A 13,740-nucleotide genomic window follows, 5' to 3' on the forward strand; every position below is an offset into this window, starting at 1 on the left:
GTATCAGGTACTATGTCCCAACAGACGGGCGTGTTCATAAATGACAAAATTAGTCATGCTGCCTACAGCAAACAATCAAAGATCAGATTTATTTGCAAACCAGAAAAAAATACAGCTGGGATCTGACTAGTTAAACAGACAACACCCCCCATAAATTTGCAAATCAGCTCCATTGATCTTGTTATGCCTCATTTACACGGGGCGCATGAAACCACCAATGGCCTTGCTCCAGTGTAATATATTGCAGTGTAGAGTAATGCAGGGCAATTGTAGTACAGAGTAGCAATGGCAGCCCGTGCATTGTGGGCACACGGCACTGTGCTCCCTATCCATGTGCCTGGCCCCTTCCAGGATGCATGAATTACAACTGCAGAGATAGGCAGGGTACATCTTTTGAAGCTCCTGATTAGAGCCAAAAGGCACTAATAGGCTTCAAAGTAGGGTGGGTTTGGGGTGCAGAGAGTGTGCCCTGATCCCAGACAGTTGTGACACTAGCGAATAAATATTCGCTATTCTGCCACATTCTGCTCCCCGGCCAATCATCGGGAAGCCCTTATTGGCTGGGGGATTTTGGTGCTGCAGGTGATCGCCCCTGCCTGTGTCTCCCGGGGGGTATTGTTGGCTGTGCGGCCCCCGCAAAAATAGTAAGTACCAGCCGCCACTGCAGAGTAGTGTAGAGCACTGTAGAATAATCCACAGCAGTGTAATTTAGTGCAGTGCAGAGTAGATTAGTGTTGTGTATTGTAGAATAGTGTTGTGCGAAGCCGCATAGTATACTCTAATGTAGTTTAGTGCACAATAGTACAGTGTAATGTAGAGCCTGGCCAGACAGGGATTACTTTGACACAGTTGGCCAGCTTAAACATGTATTGCAATGCATGTGAACTTAAATCCCTGTTTACGCAAAGTTTCCTAGAAGAGTGTATAGCAGTGTAAAATAGTATAGCGTACGGCCAAGCAGTGTGCAGAGTAGCATAGTGTTCTGCAGAGTAATGTGATGTAGAGTAGTGGAAGGCAATGTGGATTAGAGTAGCGTAGAGTAGGATAGTGTAGTATAGTACAGAGTAGGCCAGTGGAGCGGTCTAAATAGGTGCATCGCTGACCACACGTCACTTCCCATCAGAATACAGCTGTTTTATCGGACTAGTCCATGCTATAGGAGTGGGGCGCTCGCCACTGCTCTGGACTACCACTCAAAACAAAAAATAAATAAATGAACACATTTGTGCGGGCTCCGCCCGGGGCTGTGAGCTCTGTGGTAGTTCATTCAATCTTCCCGTCAGCATCCATCAGCTTCCTCGTACGAGGAAGCCGATACACTAACAGATCTACAAGAGACCTGCATGGCACGAGCAATCTGCTTATCACTGGTGCAATATTTTACAGGCTCTGGCAACAAAAAATAAAAGCACATTTTTTTACCTGCAAAAAAAAAAAAACGTGCATTTATTATTTTTGGTGAGAAAGGTGAACTTATCCTTTAAACACCCAGAATGAATCTAATTCTGTTAGGAGTAGCAGATTCTCATAGAGGCCTCTTATCAGGCAGACACAGTGCTGAAAGACTTCATTTAACACCGACAGCTATACAGAACAAAGTCCAGCTCGCAGTACAGTAAGCATGCACATGTGCTCAGAGACTTTGGCTTGGCTTTTTAAAGTGACCCTGTCACTACAATCACTTGTGTACAAAAGTCTACCTGCTAATAAAAAGAAAAATATATACTCAGCACTTCTTTAAGTAGCCCACATCCCCAGGTGCGTGGAATAACAGTCTCCAGGCTACAACCTGTGCTGCCACCGCCGGAGAATAGCGCAACCTTCACGATCTCAGTGTCAGACGCACCATTTTGGGCACATCCCCATTCATCAGCATACAGCAGCAGCCCTGAAGAAGGGTTGGGGGAAAGTCTTTATTTTCCCAAAACGTGTGTGTGTTATCATGCTCTACTAAAGCTAACGCATTCACCTTTATTTTACTTCTGATCTGATACCAGGCGCTCTTTTTACTTACCCTCACAAGGGTCACTTTAAGGGAAGAATATTGGGGTGGTCTTTTCTGACCTTCAAAGAATATTATTTGCATGGCTGTCTCTGACGTCTATACGTTTATCAAATGTATTTAAGATGCTTTTGGAGAAAAATATATCTAAAAAGATAGTTTTCTATTTAAGCTACATTAATATTTTAGTTTATTCAGAATGAAATGGAGCTTAGTTATGTAGTATGAGGCTGTATATTCTGCAATATTTACATTTTTGGTAAGCTCATTCAATGAACCCAAGCTGAGAACGTGCACTGCATTGATGCATTCACACAATTTCACAGTAACCATGGAGATAAAACAAAGTTCAGGAATATTCCTTTATCTCATTGTTTTGCAAATCTATGTACACTACAAACTGTATGATTGAACCAGTTCGGTTATCGATGTTTTACTAACTGGAAAACTAAAAAAAAAAAAAACATATATCATACTTGCCTCCACTGTGCAGCTCATTTTGCACAGAGTGGCCCCAAAACCTCATCTTCTGGGGTCCCTAGGCGGCTCCTCTCCACATCAGATAACCCCCTGGGAGAAGCGCTCTCCCGGCGGGGGGGGTTACCTTGCATGCGCGCTCCCGAGCCAAGCAGCACTCGGTGTCCATAGAGGCCGAATGCAGGGCTCGGCCCTGCCCCTGCATCATTGGATTTGATTGACAGCAGTGGAAGCCAATGGCTGCACTGCTATTAATCTATCCAATCAAGGGCAGAGAGAGATCGCATCCCCGTGGGACAAGTTTGAGGGTTCAGGTAAAACGGGGGGGGCTGGAAGGCCGGTCACTGACAGGTGTTTTCTCACCTTAATGCAAAAAAAAAAAAAAAAAAAAAAAAAACACGAACCTTTACAACCCCTTTCATTTTGATGGCAATTATCAGGCTGGGTTCACACTATCTTCACATGTGGCTCACAGCAGGGGTCTGGTGCATCCCCGTTCACCGCTTCAGGTCTGATTACAGCCCAAATTTTTGCCTGAATTCTGACCTGAGCAAATTCGCAAAGGAGCCGCGGCAGAGATGTGAACCAGCTCCTTAGAGAGCCAGTCAAAATCTCCTGCTATTGTGAATTGGATGTGGGGAACCCAGCAGTGTGAACCGTGCCTTAAAGATTCTAACTACTAGCAAGAATAAGTCCTTACATTTAAAGAGCACCTGTCATTTCAGGTCCATCATGGCAGTGCCTGTTAGCATGTTTACCCTTACATGCTGCTGCCACGTCCCTCACCATGTTGTGCCACTGCCACATCACCAGCTGTCCCATTAAAGTGTTGGCGAGTCAACAGCTGGTCAGAGGAGCCGCTGTGGGACAGAGATGACAGCTGCTCTTTAAAAATGATGATTTAAAATCAAGTTAATTTAAATCAAGACTTTTTACTAGCGATTTAAAAATCGACTTGATTTAAATCAAATCCACCCTGCCTGAGCCTGATCCAGGAATGTGCATGAGAGCAGCAGCTCTCAACTCTCTCCCTCATTGGCTCAGACACCAGCAGGAGCCATTGGCTCCCTTTGCCATCAATTACATCCAGTAAGGTGGGAGGGGGGATTGGGCTGAACCATGCTCCGTGTGTCTATGAACACACAAAGCTGGCTAAGGAGAAAACACACACACACACACACACACACACACACACAGCAAGCTGCAAAATCATTGCACAGGACAGGAAAACAGAACAGGTTTTTTTCTTGTAAAAATAAAATTTAAGGTTTACAAACACTTAGGCCTCATGCACACTGGATATTTTTCTTGCTGCTCCTAGGGGCATTTGGATGTTTTCTTCTGCTTGTAAATGCCCCTGTATGTTAGCACATATACACACACACACCCCCCTAAATGTGTTACACAAGTTTACAAGCATATTTTCTGTCAAAACTCAGAAGAAAGGATTCTAGGAAAGTTATCAAAATGTCCAGTGTGCACGAGACCTAAAAAGTCAAACCTTCTGGTATTCTCACTCCCTCCCCACAGAGGAAAGTTCAGTCACGGTTTTTGGCGGTAAATAAGAGATAAAGAAATCATTATCGCAGTCTCCAGTGTCAGAACATGACTGCGCTCTCACACAAGCATTCAGTGAAAGTGATAAATCCTTCATTTCTGTCACCGCTTCCACTGAACAATATATCAGCAAACATCAACACACCAGGCTTTTCTCTCATCTCATCCACGCCTCAAGTACCTCCCAAATGGTTTGCAAAATATTTGCAGCAAAATTACTCATTTTAAAGCGGACCTTCCGTGTTAAATGAAAGGTCCGCTTTATTGCAAGCACTCTGCACCCCCCCCCCCCCACACACACACACACACACACACACACAACACAAATGGCTTTAACCCCTTCCCACTTGGGCATCCATTTGTAAATGCATCGCCTGGAAAAGATTGCTTACTTCAGCCGCAGACCCTTCGAGGAGCACAAGTGATACCACAGGGCCTTACCGATACCTCAGGTATAAGCCGCCCCAATTTCAAATCTGACAGTTTCTGCGTGTGAGAATTCCACTCGCCCATGCAATTAGAGAGGGGATACACTTTTAGGGGTGGGGTGCCCACTTGGCACCATGTTAGATGTGATCTGTCCTAAACATGCGTGTCACATGGTCTTAAAAAGGTGCACCTATACTTTAAATTTAGGGAAATTATCCCTTGTGCCGCATACACACGATTGCACATTCAAACAACAAAAACCATGGGGATTTTTTCCGACGGATGTTGGCTCAAACTTGTCTTGCATACACACGGTCACACAAAGTTGTCAGAATTTCTGACCACAGAACGTAAGAACGCAGTGACGTACACCACATACGTCGAGCTAAGAAAAATGAAGTTCAATAGCCAGTGTGGCTCTTCTTTATTCGCCAGAACTGTGTACACACAAATGGAATTTACGCAAACGGATTTTGTTGTCGGAAAATCCGACCAGGTGTACGCCGCATTAGACCTGGTTGACACCTATGTATTTTTAGTGCTATTTGCAGGATTGAACTAGAAAACGTGTTCCATAGGAAACCATGTTAAATGGACTACAGGGCAAATCTACAAAATGTAAAAAAAAAAAGCACTAAAAATGCATAGGTGTAAACCAGGCATTAGGCTAGGTTCACTTCTATGTGTGTGTTGAAAACGCACACAAAATGACATGCCTTCCCAACACACACAGAATGCGAATTCATTTTTAGCATCTGTAATCACCGTCATTCTACCATGCGACAAACCACCATTACCGCAGCACCATGCAGGTCGGTGTAGTTTGTTTTTTGGAAAACAGTCACAGGACTTATTTTCTGCGTTTCCTGTTGAAATGAATAGTCTGCCCTACATCCAACATGTATGAACACACACACACACACACACACACACACACACACACACACACACACACATGCAATATCTCACAAAAGTGAGTACACCCCTCACATTTTTGTAAATATTTTATTATATCTTTTCATGTGACAACAGTGAAGAAATGACACTTCGCTACAATGCAAAGCAGCGTGTGCACAACTTGTATAACAGTGTAAATTTGTTGTCCCCTCAAAATAACACACAGCCATTAATGTCTAAACCGCTGGCAACAAAATTGAGTACACCCCTAAGTGAAAATGTCCAAATTGGGCACAAAAATGTCAATATTTGGTGTGGCCACCATTATTTTCCAACAGTGCCTTAACCCTCTTGGGCATGGAGTTCACCAGAGCTTCACAGGTTGCCACTGCAGTCCTCTTCCACTCCTCCATGATGACATCACAAAGCTGGTAAATGTTAGAGACCTTGCGCTCCTCCACCTTCCATTTGAGGATACCCCACAGATGCTCAATAGGGTTTAGGTCTGGAGACATGCTTGGCCAGTCCGTCACCTTTATCCTCAGCTTCTTTTAGCAAGGCAGTGGTCATCTTGGAGATGTGCTTGGGGTTGTTATGTTGGAAAACTGCCCTGCAGCCCAGTCTCTGCAGGGAGGGGGATCATGCTCTGCTTCAGTATGTCACAGTACATGTTGGCAATTACACATTGTAGCAAAGTGTAATTTCTTTAGTGTTGTCACATGAAAAGATGTAATAAAATATTTACAAAAATGTGAGGGGTGTACTCACTTTTGTGAGATACTGTATATGCAGGGCCAGGGCGGTTTCCCTTTAGCGGTTCAGGTGCGAACTTGACACAAAAAAATAAAAAAAATAAAAATTTGCACCAGAATGAAAAAACGCACAGGGCCCTTTTTTAATGTGCACCGCAATTGACCTGCATATATGTGAACCAGCTCCATTGAAAGCCAGTCCGGTTCGCATTTATGTGAGCTGAGCTGTATGTCCGTTTTCATTGCGAAAAAAATAATAATTTGTTCAGCAGTTCAGGTGCATTTTTTGATGCAGTTCTGATGCGAATTTGCAAGGCTCAGGACCTGATAGATGTCACAATTTAAATTTCAGTGCTGGCCAATACATAGTAGATAAAAGCCCCATACACACCATCAGATTCTCTTCTGTTTTTTTCCTTCAGATTTACCAAAACCATATACCGTATATACTCGAGTATAAGCCGAGATTTTCAGCCTCTTTTTTGAGGCTGAAAGTGCCCCCCTCGGCTTATACTCGAGTCATCGCCGTCTGACTGCTCGATCAGCGTATCGAGCAGACAGACGGCGGACATACTACAATTTGAAAGCCGCGTCTCCTTCTCCGCCTCCGCCTGTGATAGGCGGAACACTGAATTTCCCAGCAGCCTGTGTTCCGCCTATCACGGACATCGTCTCATCCTCGTCCGTAGTACGAGGATGAGACGATATCGGTGATAGGCGGAACACAGGCTGCTGGGAAATTCAGTGTTCCGCCTATCACAGGCGGAGGCGGGGCTTTTGAATTTTAGAATGGCCGCCGAGGCGATCCTGGCAAGGCACGGGACGGAGGCAAGGCACGGCACGGCACGGGACGGGACGGAGGCAAGGCACGACACGACACGGGACGGAGGCAAGGAGGCAAGGCACGGCACGGGACGGAGGCAAGGCACGGCACGGGACGGAGGCAAGGCACGGGACGGAGGCTCGGGACACAGGTAGGCTGGACACACACACACACACACACACACACACACACGGACACACACGGACACACACACACACAGGGATGGATGGATGGATGGAGACACACACACACAGGGATGGATGGATGGATGGAGACACACACACACAGGGATGGATGGATGGAGACACACACACACAGGGATGGATGGATGGAGACACACACACAGGGATGGATGGACACACACACACACACACAGGGATGGATGGATGGATGGACACACACACACACAGGGATGGATGGATGGATGGACACACACACACAGGGATGGATGGATGGATGGACACACACACACACACACAGGGATGGACGGACACACAGGGACGGACACACACACAGGGATGGACAGGCATGTCTCACCCTCGGCTTATACACGAGTCAATAAGTTTGCCAGTTTTTTTGGGGGTAAATTGGGGGCCTCGGCTTATATTCGGGTCGGCCTATACTCGAGTATATACGGTAATAGGAGGTCAAACCTTAGGAGTTTCAATTTGTATGCAATCAGGCAGGCCCTTGCACTACATGGTTTTGGTAAATCTGAAGACAAAAATCCGCAGAAAATCTGATAGTGTGTATGGGACTAAAGGCTGTCAACTCATGTAGTTGAGCAATCCATACTGAAATGCTAAACTGAATCCTGAAAACAGCTGAACACAATTGCAATTAAACCCTGGCTCACATTGGTGCATTTTGACATGTTAAATTGGGGGGGGGGGGGAGAAGAACGGTACAGACTAGGCATGAGCTCCGGCGTGTTCGCACGCTCCACGTGCAGAGCCCGCCAAGAAGTCGGCGCTGCGCTAATCACATTGCCCAATCTCTGCAGCCATGCATCGGGGCAATGTCTCACTGCCTGTGATCAGCTAAGGCCCCTTTCACACTGGGGCGGTTTTCAGGCGCTACAGCGCTAAAAACATTCCCTGAAAAAAACGGCCCCTTTCAAGCCACTGTGAAAGCCGGAGGGCTTTCACACTGGAGCGGTGCGCTAGCAGGACAGTGAAAAAAGTCCTGCTAGCCGCATCTTTGGAATGGTGAAAGGAGCAGTGTATTCACCGCTCCTACCCATTGAAATCAATGGGACAGCGCGGCTATACCGCCGGCAAAGCGCCGCTGTGTGGGCGGTTTTAACCCTTTTTCGGCCGCTAGCCGGGGTTAAAACCACCCCACTAGTGGCCGCAGACCGCCGCTAAAACGACGGTAAAGCGCCTCTAAAAATAGCGGCGCTTTACCGCCGACGCCCACACCACCACAGTGTGAAAGGGGCCTAAGCGCCGACTTCCTGGCGGGTTCTGCACGTGGAGTGTGCGAACATGACGGCGCTCATCCTTAGTACAGACATGTGGGAAATGGCGACTGACATGTGGGAGTGAAATTGCTTCATTCCCGCAGCTCAGTGTGAACCAGGGCTCAGAAGCATTCCTATAGAACTCGAGAAATCCACATCTGAACTGAAAAAAAAAAAAAAAATGCACAGGACTCTAAATTTGCATGGTGGATGCACCCTATATGCGAGCAGCTTCAATGAAAAATCATTGTTATTTCACGTCATGCGAATCAGATGCAGTTTCAAAATGCATCCAATTCGCATATAGGTGAACCGAGCAACTGTCTCCGGAACAAGTGTTCCTACTGGAAGTTTTTTTTCAGTCGCTTTCTCAATTTTTTTTTTATATTTTTCAAACTAATGACAGACCGTACGTAGACATGGATGGGTATCAAAACCTGACAAGTTTTCTAATCCTTCCTTGGTCAATAAAAAAAAAAAAAAAAAAAAAAAAAAAAGTATGCTGGAAGGTAGTAAAATTATATCAGCTTCCATCAGAGGCATCTCGCACAGGTCCTTTGTATTATGAGAGCAGACCTTTAAAAATCTTGCTGGCCACAGGATAAACACTGCAGAATTCTGCCAGCACATAAGGAGGAAAGTCAATGACGTAGGGATTCCCTGCCACATTCCAGGTTTAATTGCCCTTTGCCATCATTTGTTTAGCTCCACTTCATACAATCGCCCCGCACGCCTCCTGTTACATACCAGGTCTAAACATCAATAGGCAACGCAAAAAATAAATAAAAAATAAGTGAACTTTAACCCTTTCCAAGCTAAAAGCCATCTCTTGATCCAGCATTGAAGCAGAGCAGCACCCAGCCCAGCTTCCTTCTACCTATGCTCAGACCACACCCTGCCTCACCTGTACACTGGCTGCAGACGTTTCCCGCACCCTTCTCATAACACATAGGACAAAGGGTGCAAACAAAGGCCTTGTAATCATTCCACACATCCTCTCACTACATAGAAGAGCCAAGTGTGACACCGGCAGAGGTCACAGTGCTGCCCTAAAAAAGCAGCAGGTGTGCGAGGATCCCAGCCTACCACACATACCTGTCTGATCACCGGGCCAGTTGTATAGAAATTCACGGCAAGCACATATGTACTGGAGAGCTATGGATCATAGAGAGCACACTGGTGTCACTGGAAGTATGTCAATACTATAATAGTATATTGCTATATTGGATCACCAAAACCGTAACATATCCATGTTAGTATAGGCAGAGTTACTACACAGGAATCAAACATAAAAAGGTTTATAACAGACAAACAAAGTGCTCAATATTCCATACACTATAAACCTGGTATGTCATGGAGTCCAGGATATTGTCCATTGCAGGTTCACATTGTGGGGGTAAGTAACCCTGGTTGAACAATAAGGTCTCATCTACACTGGGTGTTTGCCCAGCTCTTTTAAGGCTAGGTTCACAGTTGTGCATGCCATGCATCCCACGTTTACCAGAACAGGACAACCCGTTCCTTCGAATAGGCTGCTGACCCCTGTGAAAGAAGTCCCTGCACTACTTTGGAAATTGCAGCCCGCACAGAAACCTCCAGTGTAGCGCAGTTCCCAGTGCGGGCCGCGTGTGTGGAACCGCAGTGGCACCACCCGCACAAGTGTGAACCAAGCCATGCAGGAGAAAAGCCATGTTTTTGCAAACGCATTTATTCATTTCACTGGCCAGAATTTATTCTGCCCATTCAAATGAACGCTCAAGCGCTTGATACGTCTAGTGTTTAGGTGTGTCAGGCATTTTTTAGCAGCAAATTGCTCCTCTCCTGAATGCACTGGCTCTGGGTTTTTTTCCTGCCTTTAAAAACACCTGTAAAATGCCTGGGTGTGCACTGATACATAGGATAACATATGTGGAGTCACAAACGCCCTTAAAAGTGGCATTTTTGACACCCAGTGTGCATGAGACCTACTGAGAACTTACACTGCCTGCTCAATCATTGAATCTTCCCTTCCCATTTAATAGAGCATATGCAAAGTCCACACTTTTATCTGCATTTTGAATAAAATTTGTAAAGTTAGCAGCTCTGTCAGGTTTTTATTGCTGTCTGTGTTTCTGCTGGAGATGCACACACTCTCGATTTTAGAACATAGTGAGGAAATGCCATTATTTTGTGATGTCACTAGAGCATAAATGGAGGAGACTCTTCCATAGGGGACACCTGTTCTGGTAGCACTTTCTATTCTATAGGGCAGGGAGAAAGGAGAAATCTTCCCAATGGAAGACAGATGGCATAAAAGCCCTGACAGGGATTAGAACTCTCTACATTATACAAAAATGAAAAAAAAAAAGATATTAGATAGGCTTTAGAAAACAGAGAGGCTCATTAATACAGGTAATCAAAATACTGTTTGAACGCGATAGGTCAATAAGACAAGAATGTTGGATTTCACATGTTCACACCATGGGGTGCGATTCTGGTTTATGACCTGAACATTCCCATGAGACTTATACAATTCTACTTTGCAGGAATAAATTAAGTCACGGCTTGGGTTCAACGTTAAGGTCCCAGACTCAGTAGATGAGGACAATGACAGGACCCTAAATAGATGTTCCTCCAAGTCCTTCCTCAGTACTGGCCCCCACTGGACACCTGGAATGAGACAACCCACCTATGGGCACCTGGAATGAGACAACCCCCACCTATACAGACCTGGAAGGAGGTGACTTACTTATAGACATAACCCACCTATGCGTTCATGGAGGGAAATTACCTACCTATAAACACCTGGAAGGAGACAACCCACCTATGGGTGCGTGGAAGGAGCTGACCCACCTAGGAGTACGTGGAAAGAGCCAACCCACCTTTGGGCCCCTGAAGGAGACTACACACCTATGGGTATGTAGAAGGAGGTGACCCACCTATGGGCACAATCCACCTATAAGTGGAAGGAGGGGACCCACCTATGGGCACCTGGAAGGAGATGTCCAACCTACAGATGCCTGGAAGGAGATGACCCACCCGTGGACACCTGGAAGGAAGTGATCCATCCATGGGCACAACACACCGATGGGCACCTGAAAGGAGGCAACCCACCTGTGGACACAACCCACCTATGGGCACCTGGAAGGAGAACACCCACCTATGGGCACCTGGAAGGAGAAGAACCACCTATGGGCACCTGGAAGGAGAAGAACCACCTGGAAGCAGGTGACTCACCTATGGACACCAGCCTGATGTTTTCCTTTTCCAGGAACTCCAGGGCCACGGAGACATTCTCCAGCTGCATCTGGCTGAAGGTAGGTCTCTGGTGGTACTTTCTGTACATCCTCTTCTGGCTCAGCACCTCCAGCAGGGCGATCAGTCGGAGCCCATCGCTCAGGTCGGTCTGCAGGTTTCCTATTCTTTTGTTGACACATTTCAAGTGCTCGTTACACCAGCGAGTGAAGGTGTTCTGCTGGATCTTCTTCCATGGAGCGTCCTCCGCCAGATCCTTCTCGGTCACCGGCATCGTACAGGAGATGGACGGGCTGAGCGCTGCGATGTGTCTGTGTGCTGGAGCTGAATGCCGCTGTCCCCGGATCGGTTACTTCTGCACATGTGCGACCGGACTCCTCCTCCTCTCCAGGTTCTCCCACCTCGGCTGATCCATTGCTGGGCGACCGGTGCCATCTACTGGGGGCCTGGACTCTACAGCAGCCATTGCCAGCGCCATGCCTCACCAACACTGCCAACTCTACCCCTCTGTATTCCAGAAGTAAAAAACAAACACCAAAAAAACAAACTATTCTTCTTCTTATTATTATTATTATTATTATTATTATTATTATTATTATTATTAATAATAATAATAATAAATAATAATATTATTTTATTATTCTTTTAAAAAAAATGTAATTTAGTGTGTGAGCTGTGACATGTTAAAAAAATTGTATTATTATTATTATTACTTTTCAATAATTGCTATTATATTATTATAAGTCAACACATTTGTAATATAGTTTGGGAGCTGGATCTACTCTGTACATTTGTTGATTTAAAAAAAAAATGTTTAAAAGTTGTATTATTATAATAATAATAATTATTATTACTATTATATATTTTTTTTACTATTATTATTAGTCAAAACTTGTAATTTAGTTAGGGAGCTGTATCCCTGCATTTGTTGATTGAATAAAAACATCTGATTAAAAACTCTTTTATTATTAGTAGTAGTATTTTGTGATTGCTGTAGTATTATTATTATTATTATTTTGTGGTTATTGTAATATTATTAATGTTATTAGTTAAAACATGTGTAATTTAGTTTGGGATCTGTACCTCTGCATTTGTTGATTTAATAAACCATCCGATTTTTAAATTGTGTATTATTATAAATTTTTAATTTTTTTTTAAAGTCTCCTTTTTTCGAAAGTCTCCTAAGATGAACGGCGCCTGCGCACTTAATAGTACCTTCTGCCCTGTGTCCAGGTTCAAGCCCCACCATCCAAGTGGACATAGAGTTAGAATAAAAGTTTGTCTAGCATAGCGAGGCCATGCCCGAAGCGTGGCAAGCGACCCTGTTACTAAGTGCTGTTTTACATCTTCTATGTTATTGTCCACTTGGATGGTTGGGCTTGAACCTGGCCTCAGGGCAGAAGGTACTATTAAGTGCGCAGGTTCCGTTCATCTTAGGAGACTTTCGGGGTCTCCTTGTCCTCCGTACTGCGCAAGTGCTGCGTCTGCGCAGTACGGGGTGGACACTATGCGATGGGGGGACACTTCTCGGCAGAACACCGGGAGGCGAAGCAACAGCATTCAGATCATCTGACCACTGTGATTGGCTGTCACAGCGGTTACATGATTAGGCGTGTCCCAAGACATTTTAGGTACTGTGCTGGGAATGCACAGTGAGCACGCTCTCAACCCGGAATACTGTTCCCCATGGACACATACTGTAGACCTGATCAGCTGTACCTTCCTGCAGCAGCTGAAAGCCCACTTCTCCTTCTCCCCTTGGCATTCACCTGCTACAGGAAAATACAGCAGATCGGGTCTAGTAAATGCTACCCCTGCTTCCCCTCTTGTCCCCGTTATTTATGCTGCCCGCGCCCCCAATTTTTGCACCCCTGGGTTACATTTTGTTCTACAACATCATCAGGATGTCGAGGCGCATCCCGGTCATGTCACATCCGGTTATCTACTTCTGGTTTATCATTACCACGGCGGTGGAATGCACGCCAGACATCTAACGGTGGCTGGGTGTCTGCAGACCTTCTATCTGGGGATGTTGTTAATAAACTGTATTATGCTATGGTCACGTTTTATGTCTATTTTTAATGGTCTGCCTTGGTGGAGAGGACAT

At 45.4% G+C, this 13,740-nt stretch overlaps 1 protein-coding gene across 5 annotated transcripts in view; it reads right to left on the bottom strand.

The window, feature by feature from the left end:
• Positions 1-11,974, bottom strand: part of FLNB (filamin B) — a 308,431-nt gene extending 296,457 nt beyond the window's left edge. For 4 of the 5 annotated variants that reach the window (XM_077452005.1, XM_077452003.1, XM_077452004.1 and 1 more), the window contains exon 1: positions 11,616-11,974. In XM_077452005.1, coding sequence (XP_077308131.1) covers positions 11,616-11,907 — 292 coding nt within the window. In that variant the 5' untranslated portion in view covers positions 11,908-11,974. The remainder of the gene's footprint in view (positions 1-11,615) is intronic. The other variant, XM_077452001.1, reaches the window with a different exon arrangement.
• Between the last annotated feature and the right edge of the window lie 1,766 nt (positions 11,975-13,740).

Source organism: Lithobates pipiens, unplaced genomic scaffold (assembly GCF_037356315.1).
Source record: "Lithobates pipiens isolate NorthernLeopardFrog02 unplaced genomic scaffold, aLitPip1_a1.2 Scaffold_23, whole genome shotgun sequence".
Classification (NCBI taxonomy): domain Eukaryota; kingdom Metazoa; phylum Chordata; class Amphibia; order Anura; family Ranidae; genus Lithobates; species Lithobates pipiens.